Source organism: Phyllostomus hastatus, unplaced genomic scaffold (genome assembly GCF_019186645.2).
Source record: "Phyllostomus hastatus isolate PE091 unplaced genomic scaffold, TTU_PhHast_1.1 phas_scaffold_501, whole genome shotgun sequence".
In the NCBI taxonomy this organism is placed as follows: domain Eukaryota; kingdom Metazoa; phylum Chordata; class Mammalia; order Chiroptera; family Phyllostomidae; genus Phyllostomus; species Phyllostomus hastatus.
Window position 1 is genome coordinate 9,916,626 of NW_025334033.1, and position 20,816 is coordinate 9,937,441.

At 57.8% G+C, this 20,816-nt stretch overlaps 1 protein-coding gene across 1 annotated transcript in view; it reads right to left on the bottom strand.

Annotated features, from left to right (window-relative positions):
* SPTBN5 (spectrin beta, non-erythrocytic 5) overlaps positions 1 to 20,816 on the bottom strand; it is a 54,379-nt gene that overhangs the window by 29,603 nt on the left and 3,960 nt on the right. Inside the window, 18 exon segments of the mRNA XM_045823387.1 lie at positions 711 to 810; positions 1,008 to 1,147; positions 1,246 to 1,486; positions 2,557 to 2,832; positions 3,139 to 3,378; positions 3,618 to 3,748; positions 6,580 to 6,732; positions 7,418 to 7,609; positions 11,843 to 12,049; positions 12,135 to 12,335; positions 12,422 to 12,575; positions 12,839 to 13,071; positions 13,165 to 13,303; positions 14,576 to 15,207; positions 16,023 to 16,251; positions 16,783 to 16,940; positions 17,863 to 17,979; positions 20,588 to 20,755. Coding sequence (XP_045679343.1) covers positions 711 to 810; positions 1,008 to 1,147; positions 1,246 to 1,486; positions 2,557 to 2,832; positions 3,139 to 3,378; positions 3,618 to 3,748; positions 6,580 to 6,732; positions 7,418 to 7,609; positions 11,843 to 12,049; positions 12,135 to 12,335; positions 12,422 to 12,575; positions 12,839 to 13,071; positions 13,165 to 13,303; positions 14,576 to 15,207; positions 16,023 to 16,251; positions 16,783 to 16,940; positions 17,863 to 17,979; positions 20,588 to 20,755 — 3,711 coding nt within the window.

Consider the following 20,816-nt stretch of genomic DNA (forward strand, 5'->3'; position numbering starts at 1 on the left):
GGACCGAGGGTGAGGGCGCGTGCTCGGCCGTCTGAGATAGGGGCCAGGGGACCTCCGTGGGAAGAACAGAACCCACAGCCAGTCTTAGGGCCCGAGAGAAGTGGGGCCTGGGGTTACTGCTCCCAAGTCAGGACAGGAGAACTGAGACTGGGAGGGGAATGTCTCATAGAAAATAGGAGGAGACTGGGAGATTCAGGGCCTGGGTCCCGCTGGCCCGCTGCCCGGCAAGGAGGAGAGTCTGCTCAGGCCCCGCTAGTCCAGCCCACATCAGATCGCACATGGCCATCGCTCTCCAAACAGGCCCAAGCTCCAGGAGGCCTGTGGACCGGCCCAGCTCTGAGCCCCTGCGGGCGGCGGAGCAAGTATTTGTCAGAGCCAAGGTCTGTAGCTGGTGACCATGTCCCGTGTGAGAGCCTAGAGTGTGGCCAGAAATGAAGGGGAAGGGGAGGAGCCGGTGAGGGAGGGTGGGGAGGTTATTCAAGACTTTGAACCCAGTCCCACCTCTGAGCAGTGTGGCTTCAGCCTCAGTTTTTCCCCATCTGGAATAATCAGAGTCCTAATAGCTGTCTCACAGGGGCGCTATGAAAGTCAATGCCATGACGTGTGGGTGGGTAAGCGCCTTGTAAGCTATGAAGTGCGCTGCGTGGCGTACAGCTGTTAGTGCAGCGGTGGACCTGGGCGCTGCTCATGCACCTGGGTCGGCCCCTCACCTGGAGCTGGAGGGAAGCCAGCAGCTGCCTCCTCCTCTGATCACTCTTCTCCTGGACCCTGGTCCACTGGGCATGCACGTTCTGCAGCTGCTCTCTAACTCTGGAGGGCAGGTGGAGGTTGGGGAGGGTGTGGGGAGACTCCCTAGTGCCTGAGGCCCACCCCAAAGGTCAGCCCGCCACAGTCCAGGGTGTCCCTCCCCACCCCGTCCTTACTCTCCGCCCACTCCCGCAGCCGCAGGGGAATAGGCTGTGCAGACTGAGACAGAGAGGGTGCTTCCCAGATAGGCCTGTGCTCACTTGGGTGCAGCAGGGTGTTCGCTCTGGGCCAGCTCCTCGCCACGTGACCACAGAGCCTCTGCGCGAGGGCCCAGGATGCCCAGGAGCCGCCTGGACTCCTGGTGTTGCTGCAACAGGCTCTGGGCCTCCCCTACATTCTCCTGTGGGTGCAGAGCCCTGGGGTCATGCCTGCAGAACGGGCGTCAGCACCATCTCACTCACACTGCCCCAGGGGCCTCCCGAGTCCCTGGCTGCATACCCCGAGGCTGTCCAGCTGCAGGAAGGCCTCATAGTTGGCACAGCTGGCAGAGAAAACATCCACTTCTCGACCAAACTTCTGAAGCTCCAGTCCCTCCTGCAGGCACTGCTGTCTCTGCTCCCAGGCAGCCTTCAGGCCCCGGCGTTGCTGGCCCAGGAGCCTCAGAACACTGGTCACCTCCTGGGCGTCTGAGGAGCCCAAGGCTGCCATGGGCTGGCCCTGAGACTCCAGCTGCTGCATCCTGGCCAGTACGATAGGCAAAGGGTCAAAGCCTGTCCCTCCTCTCACAAACCTTCCTCCCCTTCCGCCTCCCTGGCCACTCATCTCAGAGCTCTGACGTGAGGGTGGCTGGAAGCGGTATGAGGCTGGTTCACTATGTGGGTAGCTTGCCCCATGGGACAGCTGTGCCCAGGCCCATAACTGAGACCCTGAGTGTAAGAGCCCCAGCATAGCACTTAGGACCTGACAGTTTCCACATTCCCCGCCATGTCACATGCTGGCTCTGTCTGGCCACACTGATGGCTGATGCCCCCGGCAAGCACACAGGCTGTGGCAGGACAACAGAAAAAATTGCTCAAACCACACACGCCTGATGACAGGGCTATTGTGAGCCCACGTGGCGCCCAAAGCAATGGGAGAAGGTGCTCCTCTCAGTGGGTGTGCCTTTCCCCACAGGTGCACAGCTGGGAACGGGCAACACCTTTGCGTGAACTAGGAAAAGGCTGCACTCCTCTGAGCTGACACAGCCCTGAATGGGGCACAGAGTCTGGCGAGCAGAGGACGGGATGGGTTCAGAGTGTGGCTGGCCACGTGTCAGGCTTCCTCAGCGGGCACAGCCCGCAGACCGTGCTCGGTGACGCTGCCTGCCCGACAGGCCCCAGCTGGCGCCTGTGCAGGAGGAGAGGCGTCACCACCCCGTGGGGGTGAGTGCCACAGTCCCATGGGCATCCTGAGCCATGAGCCTTCAGGGGACAGTGGGGTCTGTGCCACCCAGAACGGCTGAGAGGCTAGGTCGCTCTGACTGAAATCAGTCCTTCATGCCCATTTGGAGGGGGTGTGGCCAGGCCTGGACCGGAAGGAACCTTCTGGCAGCTCGGACTCTGCCCTGGGTCCCTCCCTGAGGGTGCAGGATGCCCGGCCACTTCTCGGTTACATCTTCCCTCCTCGAAAACCTGCCTCAAGCATCATGCTGGACAGCAGCCGGGGTCACCCCCCAGCTGACACACTGTCTCCTCCCTCTCCCTTTGTGGTGGCCTGTCCCCACGGCCTTGGCCAGTCTGGGGCGCGCCCTGTCCGCCCTTCGGTCCTGACCTCTCCTGCTGCAGGTGGACGTCCTCCAGCAGGTCCTGGTGCTCTGCCAGCAGCCGCTGGGCTGAGGCCACATCCACCCCCTGCTCCTCACTGCGCAGCTGAGCCTGGACCCCCTCCGCCTGCTGCAGCAACTCTCGGCTCTCCTGCAGGAAGTGCCGCCGGGCCCGGGCCCGGGCCTGTTGGGCCACTTGCTGCTGCATCCGCACCAGTAGCCCCTGCAGCGCCTCCACCTGTCCGTGTAGGGCCTGGCTCTCTGTGGGGCCCGACTCCTGGACCCTGGGAGACAGGCCCACCGCCGGTCAGTGCCTTGCGCTGGGCCAGGGAACCGGGTCTGCATCCCCCAGGGAATGTGGTGGTGACTCTGAACTGCCACCTCACCTTTGCCCTAGGGGCACTGAGCACATGTGGCTCTCCCAACCTAATGAGCGTTTCCTCACGCTGTTCCCCCACCTTCGCCCCTGTCCCTCAGAGAGTACCTCTGTCCTCACCTCCCCAATTTCTGTCTCCTTCCACACTCCATAACCCTGCTCAGTGCTTCCCTCCCTCCCATGGCATCATCACCCTGCTGAGCCCAGTCTGTACTTTATGGCTGCTGTTTGCAAGTAACAGACGGTCCTCTCCAGCACTGGCATCTTCTGCTGGGCCAGCTGTAAGACGCGGTGGCTGTCCTCTGAATGCCCTGGCTCCAGGGCTTCCAGCTGGAGGATCATGTCTTGTAGCTGGACCTGTGTGGGCCCACACTCCTGCCGGAGACGGCACACATCCGCGGTGAGCGCCAGCTGCATTTCCTTCTCTGTCTTCAGGGCCTCCAGCTGCCCCCACCTGGGCAGAGGGAGCAGGACATCTCCACCACAGGGGTCCCTCCCTGTCCACCCTGGGGCCTTGGCCAGTGGCTCTCATGATAGAAGCTGCCAGGCTGGCTGTCCCCACGCCCTCTCCTCTCTGTCTCTCACACATCCGGTCTGTCCTCCTGGCACCTCAGGAAGCAGGCGCGCCGGCACCTGGGCCTGGGCACTGCGCCTGGCCTGCCCCTGTTACCCCGAGCCCCTCCTCATTCTCACCTCCGGCCCAGTTCCTCCTGTTGTTGCTGGATTTGGGGGGCGGCTCCAGGACATCTCTGCTTCAGCTTCGCAGCAGAGCTGCTGACCTCCGCCCAGTGGCCTCTTCCCACGGTCAGGGCAGAGAGGAAGTTCTAGGGAAAGGAGGGCCCAGCCCTGTGGGGGCTTATTCTCCTCCCACACTCCCCTCGAGCCTATGAATGGCCTCAGACATGCTCTGTTACAGATGGGTTCGAGCTGCATCCCTCCGGAAGAACAGGGATCTACGTCCTTAAAGGGCTGGGAGGGCCCTTTGAAAATTCAAGGACAAGCATCCAAATTGGAAAGGAAGAACTAAAACTATCACTATTTGCAGGATACATGATATGTAGAGAACCCTAAAGATTCCACCAAAAAATGGTTACGACTAATCAATGAATTCAGTGAAGTTGTAGGATACAAAGTTAATGCACATAAATACGTTACATTTCTATATACTAATAACAAAAGAGAAATTAAAGAAAAAATCCCTCCCTGGCTGGTGTGGCTCAGTGGATTGAGCACCAGCCTATAAACCAAAGGGTCACTGGTTCAATTCCTAGCTGGGGCACATGCCTATGGTGTGGGCCAGGTCCCCAGTTGGAGGTTATGAGAGGCAACCACACATTGATGTTTCTCTCCCTCTCTTTCTGTCTCCCTTCCCCTCTCTCTAAAAAAATAAAATAAAAATCTTAGAGAAAAAAAATCACATTTATAATTGCATCAAAAAGAATACCTAGGAATAAATTGAACCAGAGGCACTGAAAACTGACGACACTGATGAAAGGGATTGGAGAAGACACAGATAAATGGGAATCCAGTCTACGCTCATGGGTGGGAAGATTTAATAGTAAAATGTCCATACTCCCCAAGACACCCTGGATTCACTGCCATCCCCGTCAGACTGCCAATGGCATTTTTCACAGAAATAGAACAAACAATCCTAGGACGTGTTTGGAGCCACAAAAGGCCCTAAGTAACCAAAGTAACCCTGACAAAGAGCAAAGCTGGTGGCATCATGCTCTCTCATTTCAAACTAAAGCATGTTACAGAACCACAGTAATTGAAATACTATGGTACTGGCGTAAAAACAGACTCACAGATCACTGGACTGGAACAGAGAGCCCAAAGCACACCCACACCCGTACCACCGGTCAGTGCATGCCGAAGGAGGCGAGGGCATCCCCCTGGGCAGGGGCCACAGACGTGTCCGGGCAGCCGACTGCTCCACACAAGAGCGTGAAACTAGGCCACTGTCTTACACCACACAAAACACTTAACTCAAAACGGGTTAAGGCTTGAAGGTGAGACCTGAAGCCATAAAACTCCTAGAAAAGACATAGGTGGTAAGCTCCTTGACATTGGTTTTTGTAATGATTTTTTAATTTCATACCAAAAGCAAAGGCAACAAAAGAAAAAAATAAGCAAGTGGGATGACATCAGACTAAAAGGCTTCCACACAGCTGGGGAACCATCGACAAAATGAAAAGGCAAACTACCGAATGGAGAGAAATATTTGCAAATCATACATCTGTTAAGGTTCTATCCAGAATATATAAAGAACTCATAGGACACAATAGCAAAAACAAAACAGAACTAACAAAAGCACAGTCTGATTAGAAAGTAGGTACAGGATCTGAATAGATATTTTTATTATTTATTTGTTTAAAGATTTTAGAGAGCGGGGAGGGGAAGGAGAAAGAGAGGGAGAGAAACATCAATGTGTGGTTGCTTCTCACACGCGCCCAGTTGGGAATCTGGCCTGCAACCCAGGCATGTGCCCTGACTGGGAATCAAACTGGCGACCCTGAATAGACATTTTGTAAGAAGACACACAGATGGCAAACAGGTACCTGAGAAGGCGCTCAACATCATTAGTCACCAGGGAAATGCAAACCAAAACCACAGTGAGATGTCACCTCACAGCCGTCAGAATGGCCGTGATAAAAAAGACAAGAAGACAAAAGACAAGTGCTGGAGACGCCGTGGAGAAGAGAGAACCCTGGTGTGCTGCTGGTGGAGACGCAGACCGGTGCAGCCAGGATGAAAAACAGTACGAGGGCTCGTCAAACAGTTAGCAACACAACTATCAAATGGTCCCGCAATGCTACTTCTGGGTGTCTGCCTGAAGAGAATGAGAACACTAGCCGGGAAAGGTGCGTGCGCCCCGGCTCGCTGCAGCACGGCTCAGAGCGGAGGAGACACGGAAACAACCCGGGCGTCCGTCACCGGCGGGCGGGTGCGGAAGACGCGGCGCACGTGCAGGAGGCACTGCCATCCAGCCACAGAAAACAAGGGAATCCTGCTACTTGGGACAACGTGGGTGGGCCTGGAGGGCTCCACGCTAAGTGGAGTAAGTCAGACAGAGAAGGACAAATGCCTTGCGATCTCACTTGCATGTGGAGTGTAAAGAAGCCAGGCCGGCTGGTGGGGGCGGGCGGCCGCGGGCAGGGGCGGGCAAACCGAAGGGGGTGAGGAGGCACAGACGTCCAGCCGTGAACGAGCCGGGGGATGTGACGCGTAGTGTGGCGGCCACCAGCAGGTTTGGTGGCGCAGCATGGTGCTGTGCTGCGTGGCTGGAAGCAGCTAAGAGAGTACCTCTTACATTTCTCATCCCAAGAAAAAACAATGATGTGTGGTGACAGATGCAAATAAAACTTACTGTGGCGATCATTTCATTCCGTAATGTATACAAATATTGAATCATTATGTTGGACACCCGAAACTAATATAATGTTGCACGTGAATTAGACCTCACTTAAAAAAATTTAAAACTAGACCCCTCCTCCCAAACAGGACTGTAGTTAACGTGGATGGATAACCCGGAGGCAGGAACAAGGTGAAGGTGGTGGGGTGGGGGGGGGGGGGGGCGGTGCGGTGGACAGGAATAAGGAGAGGCAGTGGGCCAAGCCGCTAAAATCCCCTTTTGGCTCCGGGGGGACTGTACCTCCAGCTTGAGCTTCACGGCCTCCAAGGTGTCAGCCTGGGGCTGCAGCGTGTGCAGCAGCGTTGTCTGCTTCTCCAGCCAAGACCGGAGCCCCGCACAGGAGCCGCAGAAACCAAACAGGGCCACCGCCTCCTCCAGCCGGGCCCTGTGGTGCTGAGGAGAGGCAGGCCCAGGGGTTGCAGGGAGGGTCAGTGCCCCCCCACTGGGCACTCAGAGCAGGTCCCCCACGCCTCCTCCCGCAGAGCCCAGGCCAGCACCAGAGAGGGCTTCTGCCCTGCTGCCAGGCTCTGTGCCCTCTGTCAGAGGTCCGGGAGGGAGCCGGCAGCAGCTCAGCAAGCAAAGGGCCCTGGCAGAGTGAGCTCTTCTGATGTGAACTCAAGTCCTTCAGCTCTTAGGTACAACCCTCCCTGCCCCCGTGGCACTGCCACCCCACCCCCTCTCCAGGCTGCCCTCCAGCCGCCGCCACTCCCCACCTCTCCTCAGGGCCCTGGACTCCACGCCCCCGGTGGACCATTCTCCGGCCTGTGCACAGGTCCTGCCTAGAGCACTGTCTCCCTGCTGCCTCCCCTACCCACGCCCTGGCTTTGCCTGCCCTCAGCTGTCGTTCGAGTCTCAGCCTGAAAGTTCTTCCTTCTGAGACGCCTCCCCCGACTCCTCCGGTCTCACACACTCCTGTGACACCCGCATCCAACTCGCTTCACGCCTTCCCTGCCGTGACGTGGACCCCTTGAGGGCAGGGAGCACATCCACTTACTGCTCTGTCCCTGGGCTCACAGCTCAGGGTCCAGCACAGAGTAGGTGCTTCATGGATGTTTCTTGAACAAGGAGAGTTAATTACCTCTGCCAGGGCCCGCAGGTCCTCATAGTCCTGCCTCACGCGGTCCTGTGTCTGGAGTACGGTGTTGGGGTTAAGGTGAGGGTCAGGCTCAGCCGGGAGGACCATCTTCTGGGTGCTGGAATGGCAGGGAACCTCATGCCAGGCCCCTGGGCTCCCTGGGCCTTCCTTTGGGGAGCTCAGGGCAGACACCACCTGTGCCGACAGGACAGAGGACCGTGTGTCCAGAGGGGGCTGCCCCGCAGGCAGCAGAAGGCTTGGCAGGGTGGGGCCAGCCAGCGGCTGTACCTGGGGGTCCTGCTCCATGACATGGCCGACGGGCAGCCTGGCCTGGCAGGTATCGGGGCCTGTCGGGGGCGCTGGCTGGAGGGCCTCCCCGGGGAGCGAGGTGAGGCGTGGTCCTGTGGGAGCACAAGATCTAAGGGTTGCTGGCCCTCCCCATGGGGGTGGACGAGCATCTGGTCTCTGTCCCTCCGCACCTCCAGCCCTGGGCGAGGGTTGGGCAGGGCAGCAGAAGCCAGGCTGGCTGCCCAGGGCTGGTTGAGGAGACTGAAGGAAAGGAATAGGCCTGGACTGGAAAGAAGGGGAAATGAAGAGAAGTGGGGAGCCAGAGAAGGAAGACTCAGAATTCTGGGCAGCTCCACGCACCTCTCTTTCTGTGGAGTCCCAAATAACCTCCCCTTAACTTCCTCCCTTCAGTAGTTGGATGCCCCAGAGTGCTACACAGAATAAATTCATGGTGGTTCGACACAGCTCCCGTGTGGGGTCTTGGCCTTGTACCTCTGTAGGGGAAGTGCGCCTGGACGGAGGGGCATGGGTGCGGGCTGCCTGGCAGTGCTAAGAGTTGGGTCCCATCCTGCGGTCTCCTAGTTGCATCGCCATCAACCCTGCTCCGGCCTTCTGGGGGCTCTCTCTGTGTGGAAGAGGGAAGGCTATGCTTAGCTGCCAAAGTGGTTCTCACTCCCAGCACAGGGGGTACCTCTGTACCCCCCCAGGGCATTATGGGGCAAGGCAAGGGTGTCAAAATGCAAGAGACCAGGCCTAAGGCTCCTGTTGATGCCAGGACTGGCTGGGGAATAGAGGACACAAAACAAGATTCATTCAAACAGTTAACTCAAGCTGGAGAAGCCCATGTGGAATACAAAGGCAACACCTGAACTGGTGTGTGCACCACGATGCACGTACTAGGGCACAACGCCCTCACCACATCGTGAGGGGCGGGGAGAGACAGTCCTGGGCTGAGATGCAGGGGGCAGCAGGGGGAGGCGGGGGGCGGCTCTCCTGCAGGGATAACCGCATGTCCTGGGGCACTGATTTGGCTCCTCTGAGCCTTGGTTACCTCATCTGCAACATGAGGGAGTTAGACCAGACAACTGCTCACATACTGTGGATCTACTTTCAAAAAGGTTAGTTACGGGGGGTGACTTCCAGCAAGATGGAGGAATAGGTGGACGCGCTGTACCTCCTCGCACAACCAAGATTAGAACAACAATAATTTACAGATAGAATAACACTCAGAACTGATAGAGGATTTATCTGAATGGAAGTCGGACAGCCAAGAAGTTGAAGTAGACCCGTACATCCAGACTGGTAGGAGACGATGAGCCGGGCGGGCGCGGGGCTGGCGCAGGTTGGCAGAGTGCGGAAGTCGGGGGAAATTTGGCGCGAAATCGACGCGACAGCCATCCCTGGCGCAAGAACGCAGCGGTGATCCCTGAGTACTCAAGCTGCGGCTGGCAGACCCAGGGAGGCAGCGAATGTGGACCAGGGCAGAGCTCGCAGCCCAGGATCCCAGGGAAGGGTCTGAGCCCAGGAGAACGGAACTACCACCATAGTTTCCCCCCCCCCCGCCCCCACATATAACATCACAATCTAGCGACTGGGGTGCCCAGCCCCAGTGAACACCTAAGGCTCCGCCCCCCACCGTAACAAGAGCGACCAGACTGAAAAAAAAAAAAAGGAGAGACAGGGAAAGACATAAGACATGTTTCCAACAGAACACATCAGTCCCCCAGGACTCATCCTTTTGAGCGACCAAGAAATAGCCAATCTATCAGATCCACAGTTCAAAACACTGGTGATCAGAAAGCTCACGGAATTGATTGATTTTGGGTGCAATTTAGATGAAAGGATGCAGGTTACCATAAAAGACATGCAGTAAGATACATGGAGGAGAGCCAATAGTGAAAGGAAGGAATTTGAGTCTCAAAACAATACAGTGGACCAGAAGGAAGATAGAATCAACCAAGCAGGAAAGCATGATGAAATAAGAATTCAAAAAATCGAGGAAAAGCTTAAGAGCATCCAGGACACCTTTAAACATTCCAACATCTGAATTATAGGGGTACCAGAATGGGAAGGGGAAAAGCAACAAATTGAGCACGTATTTGAACAAATAATAAAGGAGAACTTCCCCAATCTGGCAAAGGGAACAGTCTTCCAAGAAATCCAAGAAGCTCAGAGAGCCCCAAAGAAGTTGGACCCAAGAAGAAGCACACCAAGGCACGTTATAATTACATTAGCCAAGGTAAAAACGAAGGAGAGAATCCTAGAAGCAGCAAGAGATAAGGGGACAGTAACCTACAAAGGAGTTCCCATCAGACTGTCAGCTGATTTCTCCAAAGAGACCTTACAGGCAAGAAGGGGCTGGAAAGAAATATTCCAAGTCATGAAAGACAAGGACCTGCATCCCAGATTGCTCTATCCAGCAAAGCTTTCATTTAGAATGGAAGGGCAGATAAAGTGCTTTTCAGATAAGGTGAAGTTAAAGGAGTTCATCATCACCAAGCCCTTATTTTATGAAATGCTAAAGGGACTTATCTAAGAAAATAAGATAAAGAAAAGACATGTATAGTAAAAGGACAGCAAACTCACAATTATTAACAACCACACCTAAAGCAAAACCAAAAGAAACTAATCAAACAACTAGAACAGGAACAGAACCACAGAAATGGAGGGCACATGGAGGGCTAGCAGCAGGGGGGGAGGGAGGAAGAGAGAGGGGGAAAAGGTACAGAGAATAAGTAGCATAGATGGTAGGTTGAAAATAGATAGGGGGAGGGCAAGAATAGTACGGGAAAAGAACTCATAAGAAGCTAAAGAACTCATAAGTATGACACATGGACATGAACTAAAGAGGGGGAATGTGGGTGGGAGAGGGGGTACAGGGTGGAGGGGAGAGAAGGGGGGAATGGGACAACTGTAATAGCATAATCAATAAAATATATTAAAAAAAAAGAAGAGGGAGGGGGAGGTAAAAGAAGGTAAAGAGGGGATAAATGGTGATGGAGGAGACCTGACTTCGGGTGGTGGACATGCAATATGATACACAGATGACGTATTATAGAACTGTCTGCCAGAAACCCATATAATTTGATCAACTGATGTCACCTCAATAAATTCCATAAAAAATAAAATAGAGAATAAAAATAAAATAAAATATTACTGAACATTGAGAGCTAGAATTTAAGGTAAAATTTTAATCATGGTATAAATATTTGAATAAACTATAACAAAGTCAGATTTTATTAAAATATTCAGTATTTGTCACTAATTTAAAGAAAATGTGGGCTTGATAGTAAAGGCAGGAAGAATAACTATTATCCCAGCCATGACCTTAAGGACCACTGTATCTTCCCATATTTTCTCTCTTACTGTTTATTTACCTTAAATAAATGTCTTTTGCTTCCCTCTTAAAAAAAAAAAAAAAAAAAGGTTAGTTACCTGGTCCAGTGAATGAATGAAAAGGAGAAGGGGAGACCGACCTCAGCGAAGTTAGAAGCACGGGCCCTTCTGACCTGGTGGTCAGGGGCTGCATCAGTGACCGGTACAAGCTGCACCAGCCCCCAGCCAGCTGCTAACTACTCGGCCAGACCACCTCTGGGATGGATGGGGGGTCCGAGCTGCAGCTCAGAGGGTGCACGGGACATGGCTGGGCAGAGGGTGGGTGGGTGGGTGGGGGGTAGGGCACATGGGCTTTCCTTAGGAATTAGGGTAGAGGGAGGGGCCAAAAGAGTGTGCAGGGTCTGAGAGCCCATGCTCCCCACATCTTGAGCGACGCCCAGGGCTTTTTGAAAGAGGGATATAAACCCCGATGGGACCTGGGCCAACCTGCCTGCCTTGCACGTGTGTTTTAAAAACTGGGGGCTCAGGAACCCAGGGGGGTTTTCAGAATGCAGTCTGATGTAGTGATTAGGCAACCCCAAACCTACAAAGACCAAGGCAGGAGAGAGAAAGCCCAACAGGGCTTAAGAGTGAAGGGTCACCTTAGGCCTGGAAAGTGAAGGGGACATTCCTGGGGGAACCTGATTATTGCCTGGAAACTGTTGGGCAAGTGAGCAGAGGCAGACCGCAGCTGGATGACCTCCGCAGGCATGGGCAGACGGGATCTCACTGCCTCTGGGCTGGGGTAGCCAGGGAGGTGCCCACCGTGAGTGACAGGCGGGCCGCAGCCGCCCGCGCCTGCTGGTCCAGCTGCTGCAGCTCAGCCCCGAAGGCGCGCACCACCCGCTCCAGCCGTAGGTGGCGCAGCAGCAGGGCCTGCGCGCTCTCCAGGTCTACCCCACAGGATGCAGTCTCCAGCGCAGACCGCTGCTCCTGCAGCCACGAGGCTGCCTCCTCTGCGTCTGCGAAGTACTGCGGAGAGGAAGGTGGGCTGGGTGCCTGACGACCCCGCACAGCCCACCAGGCCTCCTGCAGCCCACCATTCAGGTTCCGCTACCTGTCCGACGAGCAGGGCGGCCTGTAGCCGCGCACCCCGCCGAGCCGCCAGGGCCCGGAGCTGCTGCCATGCGTCCTGCACTGTCTCAGCCTGCTCCTGGGGATCGGGCCACGCGGGAGGCCAGAGAGCACCCAGGTCCCGTCCCCTCCGCTGGAGGTCAGCGCTCACAGTTTGGTGGCCGCGGAGCTCGGCTTCCAGGGCCTGGAGGAAAGTAGAGAAGGGAGGTGGGTGAGGGCAGGGATGGGGGGCAGGGAGGTGGGACGAGCAGGACACCGGGTAGCAGGCACCTTGTGTTTCTGCAGAGAGGCTGCGATCTGGCCAAGATCCCGGCCCAGGGCCGCATCTCCCACCAGCTGGCTGCGTTCCCTCAGCCAGGCTTCCTCCTCCTCACAGTCTCGCAGGAACTCCGCTCTCTGCAGGGCCTGCTCCAGCAAGGCTCGACTGCGGGGCAGCAAGGGTCACTGAGGGGCTGGGAGTGGGCTTGGGTGGGTGTGGGGGAGGGGATCCATCCTAGGCCCAGACACTCCCTCTCAGGGACAGGAGTTTTGTTTCCTCTGGATGACCCAGCAGGGGAGGCAGAGGCCTTGGGAGCGAGGGTCAGTGCTTGGGATATTGCCAGGCCAGTCTATTTAAACCCAGGCAGGAGGTAATTTGGGTGACAGAAAAGCTTTGGAGACAGTCGAGGAGTCGGGGTGAGCTCTTACCGGGCTCTGGCAAGAGACCCCAGGCCCTGGTGGAGCTGAGTCAGCTCCTGGGCTTTGACCTGCAGCACCTCCACACCAGGCCCCGGAGAGGAGCTCAGCTCCATGGTCTGGTGGGCCAGATGGCTCACGTGGGCTCCGTGGGTCACGACCTGGGCCTCCAGCAGGTCCTGCCTCTGTAGCAGCTCCACGACCTCTGCCAGCTGTTCCCCACAGGCTGTGGAGCTGGCCAGCACCTGGCCAGGGACGAGTGGTCATTGTAGTCCTGAGTGCTGGGTCCCCATGACCTACCTGCTGTGCTCCCCTGGGGCAGCTGGTCCAGGGCCCACCTGCAGCTCCTTGAGCTGGCCGGAGGCGGTCTCCACCTCCCGCAGCAGGCTCAGCACAGCCTGCGCACTGGCTGTCCCCTTCCTCTGCCCTTGGAGGCGCTGCAGGAGCCTCTCCCAGCGCTGAGTGATCTCCAACTGCCTGAAGGATGTGAGAAGAAGGGTGGTCTCCACCAGGCTGGGGCAGGAAAGCTGCCTTGGGGTGCACTACTGGTTGGGGGCTTGGCTGCCCTGCGGGACCCTGCGCTCCGTGGACTAGGGCTTGTGAGCACCCCAGCCTAGGCAGTTGGGGCAACGTGGCATCCCTGCCTCCTCAACACGGGCAGAGAAGCCAGGCAGTGCCTGGGAGGTTCAGGTGCCTGGGAGGTTTCAGGCCTTCATGCCCCCGGGGCCCCAAGCCTTCTGTCCAGTCTCCATCTCTGGTGGTACCAACTCCGTCCTCCCGGATGCTGGGCTGAGACCTCGATAACTCACTTTCTCACACCGCACACCTGACCTGTCTTCAGACCCTCTGGGATGGAGAACATATCCAGAATCCTGCCGTTGCTCATCGCCTCCACTCTTTCTGGGACTGGATTATTTCCATCGCTTCCTGACTGCTCTCTCTGCTTCTGCCTTTGCCCTTTCTGTCTGTTCTGGCATCCGGAGTGATCACGTAAAACAAAAGTTAGATTGTGCCCCTCCTCCGCGCAAGCCCTCCCTCGATTCCCCATCTTTCTCGGGAAAAACCACGTCCTTGCTGGGCCCTGCAGAGCCCGGTGGGATCTCTGCCCCACCCCTGGCCCCTGCACCCCCGACCCCAACTCCCACATGTTTACTTTGGTGGACACCGTCTTTGCGCCGTTTTCCAAACAGTCCAGGCACACACCGCACCTGTTCCTCTGCCCAGCACAGCCTCTCCTCTGGTGCGGCCGGCCCCTTGCTTCTTTCTGGTCTTCACTCAAAAGGGAGCCTCCTCTGGCCGGGCACCCAATCGAACTCCCCCCTCCCTTGGCACCTCATATTCCTTTCTGCTTTATTATTTTCATCACCATCCCACATACTATACATTCTTCTTATTTGCCTGTCTGCCTTAGTAGCGTGTTAGCTCCACGAGGGGAGGAAGTTTCCGTAATGCCACTTTCACTGCTAAATTCCCAGCACCTAGAACAGTGCGTGGGAAGAGGAGACATTCAGTAAGTGCTCGTTTAGTGCGTGGATTAAACGGGGTGCTGTCTAGAGAGGACGGTGCTTTACCAAGAGGGATGAATTATAAATGGTGGAACTTCAGGCATCAGTGGGAGCTAGATCTTTTTAAAGGGAACCCTGAATCATAAATCCCTCCTCTGTGGCCAGGAGTGGGTGTGTGTAATGATAGAGGTAGGGTAGGAACACCTGGACTGTTCTGAGGATGGTTTCTGTGCCAGGGACTCACCTGGCAGCCACATCTGCCCGGCTGTGGTACTGCTCCTGCTGGAGGATGTCCGCGATCTCGGCCAGTGCCTGGAAGCGCCCTTCCTGGGACAGCACGCTGGCCTCCAGCATGCCCAGCCTCTGGGCAGCCACCTCCAGCACGGCCGGGCTGGCGGGCGGGGCTGCAGCCTGGTCCATCGCCTGCTCTGTGTCTGTCAGAAAGCTCTCCCGGAGGGCTGCCTTGTGTTGGAAGTGCCGGGCCAGGGTTTCCAGCCGCTTTAACTGCAGGAGTCTCTGACGTAGGGCCTGGCTCCGCGAGGCCTCTGCCTGCTCCAGGCGGGCCCAGCGCTGGGACAGCTCTGCAGGGCCCAGGCCCTCGCGGGGCAGGAAGGGCCTGCAGCTCTGGGCTCGGAGTGCTGTCTGCAGCCGGAAGAGCAGGGCCTCTGTGGAACCTCGCTGCTGCAGCCGAGGTGGCTTCTCCTGGGTGCGGAAGGAGGCAAAGGCCGCCAGGAGCTGGCGCATGGCAGGCAGGGAGTCTGGGAAATCCCGTGCCTTCAGCTGCACCTGCTTCTCTGCAATCCAGCGCAGCAGGTCCACCACCAGCTGCTCGTACTGCATCTGCAGCGCCTCTGTCTCCTGGAGGTGAAGCAGGACCTGGTGGAGGGCATGGGGTGGGGTCAAGATGACCCTTCGGGGTGGGCCGTGGCATGGAGGTACTGCCATTTTGGATACCAGGTGCCAGCCAGGGTGGCCCAGGTGGGCAGCAGCTCCTTCCCTCAGCTGAGGCAGCACTGAAGTAGGGTCGTCCCAACGTCCAGAGAAGCGGGTCTGCCCGCACTGCACACTCAGAGCCGGGAGTGTGGGGCCGCTGGCCTACCTTCTTCCATCTTATTGCACCCCATTTGGCCTCATCTCTGGGGGTGCTATCCTTTTTCTGAGCCTTTGGTCCCTTCTCTGAGGCCCTCCTGCCCCTAAAGCAGCTCAGAGCCCTTGGCCTGGATCCCCTCGTCCACACCCAGCCAGGATACCAACCCTGAGAACAGCCCTCCCAGGCCTCAGCCTGTGCTATCGTGCCCAGAGAGTGAGAGAGCGCCCCAGAACACGGACTTGGCTCAGCAGAGCTGCTTCTGTGCTTGTCCTTGCAAGTTCCGCTGAGCCTTTTAATCCCAGTAGGAGTTTAGCAGCTTAAGAGGAGGGGGCGTCGCCCACCAGCCTTTCCCTGAGTGTCAGGCACCATGTGGGTACTCTGCTCGTGCTCCCTAAATGCCCCAACAGCCATCTGTCTCCCAGGCATTATCGCCCCCACTTTACAGGTGGAGTGCAGTAAAGTTAGGTGACATGGCTAAGGCCATGCACGCAACTAGGCAGTGGCAGAGGCAGGCTTGAAACTCAGGTACGTCTGACTCCAGGGTCCTGGCTCACCCTTGCCTCTCCTCAGTCCCTTCTATCACCTTCTCTTTGTCACCGACCTTCGAGAGCCTCCTCTGGACAGTCTGTCCCTGGTGCAGGCGGCAGAAGCAGTGGTAGTAGAGGGAGACGTAGGTCATGATGGAGCGCTCGTCCGGCTGCAGTGCCGCCACATCCTCGGGGTCCAGCAGCTGAGCGATGCCCAGCTCCTGCTCAGCCACGCGGAAAGCAAGGTCGAGGTTGTGCAGTGGGTGGTCAGGACGCAGGGAGCTGTAGTCGAGCAGGTCTGGCCTGGACAGAGAGCAGACGGGGCTCTTCGCCAGAGCCATTTGCTGCTTGCGTTTCCGCGGACTTGTTAAGAAGGCAAACAAGCTCCTATTGGTCATGACCCTCATGGCCTCCTGAGAGCCCGGCTGAAGCAATGGGGCTCTGACAAGAGGGGAGAGTTACTCGGGCTCAGTGTCCGGGCTCCTGGGGAGGGAGAGCTCCACAAGGGCAGGTCTATCCCAGGGGGAGGGCTGAGAACAGAATCAGGGACACAAAGTGGAGACCGGAAGGGTTCGAAAGCAAACCTGGCCAGTTCCACGGATTTTCCTAGGAGAGAGACAGGGGGTGATCCCAGACCAGGGCCTTGGCTAGCTGCCCTCTCTACCTCCGTGCCAGGGTGCAGGCACCAGAGGGATGTGGAGAATGGGCAGGTTGAGGACCTGAGCCCGGATCAGTTGGCTCGGTGGGTGGAGGCCTCCGGAGAGAAGGCTGAGGCCGGTCCCAGGCCAGGTCAGCTCCGGGGAGGGTGCCAGGGCCCCTCCTCCTCATGCACACCTGTGGGTGTGGATGAGGGCGCTGAAGCCCAGCCCGTCGCTCCAGCTGCGGGAGAAGTCAGTGATGTCGACGTTGGCGTAGCAGGCGGTCTTCCGCTGGCACCAGAGCAGCAGAGCTTCCTTGGCAGACAGCAGGGCTGCATGGGCCCCGAGCTCCTCCTGGAGGCGCAGGGCAGCGGGTCACCACGCAGGGACAGAATGGGAGGGGGCAGAGCCTGGAGCTGTGGGGGAGGCAGGCTGGCATGGCTGTGATCCTGTTCCCCCCTCCCCCACGAGGGCTGACTGTGCCTCCAAAGAAGCAGGGTGTCTGGAAGCTGCACCTCGGAGCAGCTGGCTGAGAATTGCAACTGGTGACAACCATAGCTGCTGCTCCATTTTTCTAGCCTTTTTAATGGGCCTGGCACTGTGCTAACCAACCCTAAGCCATGGACTAAGGCCGGCTTCATCAGACCCACTCCTGGGCACTGCGGGCTGCCAGCCAGGCTTTGGGCCCATGCACACAGCTCTCCACCCCTCGCAGCCCTGTGAGGCAGGTACTCAGTGTTCACGTGCTAAGGCTGTCATGGCAAGGTGCAGTAAGAGATATCAGGAAGCCACCCAGGGTTCCTGGCAGATGGGGAGGGAGGGTTTCCCTGGACCCAAGAACATCGCCAGGGAGCCCAGCTCTGCTTCGTGAGCCTGCCTTTCTCCCACCTCAATGCCTCGCGCCGCTTCCCGAGGGCAGATTGGGCACCGAGTTTTCTGGCTGGGAAATGACCGTCTATACCTGGTTTCAGTCCCCTCCCACCTGCATGCTCCTCTTATTGACGATATCCTTTGTTTGCCATCACTAGTGGAAAGACTCATCCCAGATCAGGTCTGAAGCCCACGGATCTAGTTCTCACTTCACATTATTAAAATCTCTCTGCCATTCCGAGTGCTTTGCCGGGTTGAAGAGTGGATATTAACTGTAGGGATGCCGAGGGTCTGCTGCAGGGGTCATGACAGTCTGGAGGAATTGCGCAGTGGACGGGTCTGAGGTGTCAGAGGTGAAGCCAGAGCTGGGCTGCTTGACTGGGCACTTGGGGAGGGGGACGCATACCCTGTCCAGGGAGATGTGGGAAATCTGGAAACGCAGGATGATGACCCAGATGAGCCCCAGGATGAAGGTCTGGTCTCCGTCCACGATGTTCTCCGGCCCAATGAGGGGGATGGGCACCTGCAGGAGTAGTTGGCCAGGCTCAGCGGGAGGCCTGTGTGCTGGGGAAGATCCAGAGTGATTTCTTGTTCAGGGAGCTGCCACCCACTGGGAGGGTCCTGGGGTCTGCCCTGCCCCACGGGGCCTCCAAGGGAGAAGCAGACAGGGTGCAAGACCAGGCGAACAAAGACTTTCTAATTGGTTGGGACTTTGGCCCCAACCTGGGGAACTGGGCTGGCCTGCTGGAGGGCTATGCTCCCAATACAAGGGCTGTAGGTGCAACTGGGTCAAGGTCATTGGTTCAGCTATGGAGGCTGGAGATGAGGGGTCATAAGTCAATGTATGGGCTCAATAGGCAGCAGCCGTCTGCCTCCATCATGCGTGGCATCTCAGAGTCTCCAGGGAGGGCTCGGGGCCCTGGCTCACACGTGACTCTCAGACAGTGTTCCGATCCCTGTTAGAAATTCAGATTCCTAAACTCCACCAGTCATACTCTCTTGGGCCAGGACCCAGCAACTTGCAGTTGGACAAACCCCCCCAGGTGCTTCTCATTAAAGCTGGGAAACTGCTGCTCTAGGTCTCCTCACTCAGATGGGGAGGAGGAGTGGGTCAAGGGGAGAAAGGGGCCAAACAAACATCAGAGCTGAATGTGACCTGGACCCCTTCAGCCTCTGCTCCCCCCCCCGCCCCCCGCCCTTGCATCACAAGGCCAAGGCTCCTGGGATTCTTGCATTTCCTTGGATCCTAAGCACAGACCTTGGGGCCTTTGTACTGGCTGTCCCTGTTGTCTGAATACACGATTCCCCCAACAGCCACTCGAGTACCTCCCTTTCTTCCTTTACTCAAATGCCGCTCTCTCCACGAGGCCCCCTAGCCACCTTGTTTAAAAGCCCGAGGACTATTCCTCCTGCCCAAACACAGGTGCCTGACCCCTTCACTCCTCTTGGGTGAGGATCTTGGTTTTGTTCCCCGATGTCTGCCAAGCACCCTGCAGAGTGTCTGGCACACAGTGGGTATTAGGCAGATGGGCACTGTGGGAGGGGTCACATCCTGGGCACTCCCGATGGGTACACTGCCTTGTAGCCACTTGGTGTCTAAGGGTGCACCCCGTGCTCTTCCCCTTCTTCCCCCAGCATACCTGAGACCTCTGGCATTCCCCTCAGCTTAACCATGTCTGATTGTTGGGGTGTTGGTCAGCTCATACCAGCTCTCGAGGGCCGATCTTCCTAACTTTGTGCTTCGCAACGTCAGGCTGATAGCTTGGCGTCAGCTGTGGTGGGGGTATCAGCACCTCGAAATCAGCAAATGCTGCACACCAGGGCCTTGACCTCCCCCCTGGAGCTGGCGGTTAAACGCTGACCAGCATGCCACCGACCTGGGTTTAACTAAGTTGTCTCCCCTGAAATGGGCCCCTATGGTCAGGTCTGATCCCCAGCACCTGGCATGGAGGGCCCGGCACACCTAATTAATTCTCCAGAAACGAGTGCACCCCACGTTCTGCCACTTACGACCCATGATTTGGGATAACTTTCTAGTTTTTGCTTGACCACAGCTGCCTTGAACGGACAGTAGAGATGGGGCTGTCACGCTCACAGGCTGCCACGCTCACAGGCTGCGTTTCAGGGATGTGACGTGTATTGAAGCTGCAGGGGAGCTGCAGGGCCTGACTTGGGGCTCGCACCCTCCCAAGCTCCCCCAGGGGAGGTGGCCGGTCACAGACCACTGCTCCTGGGGCCAAGCAGGACCGGGCATTCTGTGCTGGCAACTTTCTGCTCTTCCGTGTGCTGGGGGCCACAGTGCTCCTGCCCCTGTGTGGGTTCCTTACCTCCCTGACCCCCTCCCAGCACGCCAGGCTCCCAGGGGGCTGACTGTAACCTCTGATCCAGGGCAAGAGTGGCAGGCAGACACACTCGGGCTCTGCCCAGCCGGCTCCAGTTCGGTGACCTCGCAGCCTCTCCGAGCCACCTCTCGGCTTTGGGACCTGAGGCCAGGCGCCCTCCTACCTCCTGCTTCTCAGTGGGAACGGCCCCTGCACACCCCCTCCACCCCCAGCTCTGGCCGTGAGGGAGAGTCCCGCTGCGTCCCCAGAGCACCATCTCCCTTTCGTGAGCTTCGTTGGCCTTTGCTTCTTCCAGGGTCCATCCTGTTTGCCGAGGCCCTCGCCGCCGTCCGGTGTGGCTTCTCCCAGGCAGACCCCGAACCTCTCCCCTCTGCTGCACAGCTCGGTGTCCGGGCCCCCCAGCCTGCCTCCCATGCCCCACCTACGGGCCCGGCCGGCCAGCTGGCCATGGGCCCTGCTGGTGGACAGTGTCCTCCTCATTTGTGAACAGAGAAGGCTGAGAGCACACCGAGTCTCTCAGCTTGGAACCCTGTGACCCTCTCATCGCAGTCGAGACCTGGCTCGGTCCCTCCCGCTGGGGATGATGGCAGCTCCCGCCCCAGCCGGTTGGGTGGTTTCTGCTGTGAATGCTGTGCCAGGAAGGGCTTTGCTTCCCGGCCCTCTGCACGCCAGCTGCACCTTCTGGATTCAGGCTCCTGCGGCCAGCCCAGGAGAGATGGCCTAGGAGCCCAGCGATGTCCCTGCTGCCCGGACAGCACCACGCCCAGGAGCCCCCTCCCCAGCGCTCACCTTGGCCCTGAGGAAGGCCAGAGCCCGGCTGCTGTTCTCCAGGAAGTGCACGCGCAGGCGGCCCCGGCTTGGGGGCGGCAGGGCCTCACCCGAGATGAGCTCGAGCAGCCGCAGTAGGTGGGTGCCGTCGGCCAGCTCTGTGTACAGGTGCTGGATCTTGAGGCCCACCTGGGAGGGAATGGGGCAGGCACGAAGTCAGGCCAGCCTCACCTGTCTGCCCCACCCCTGG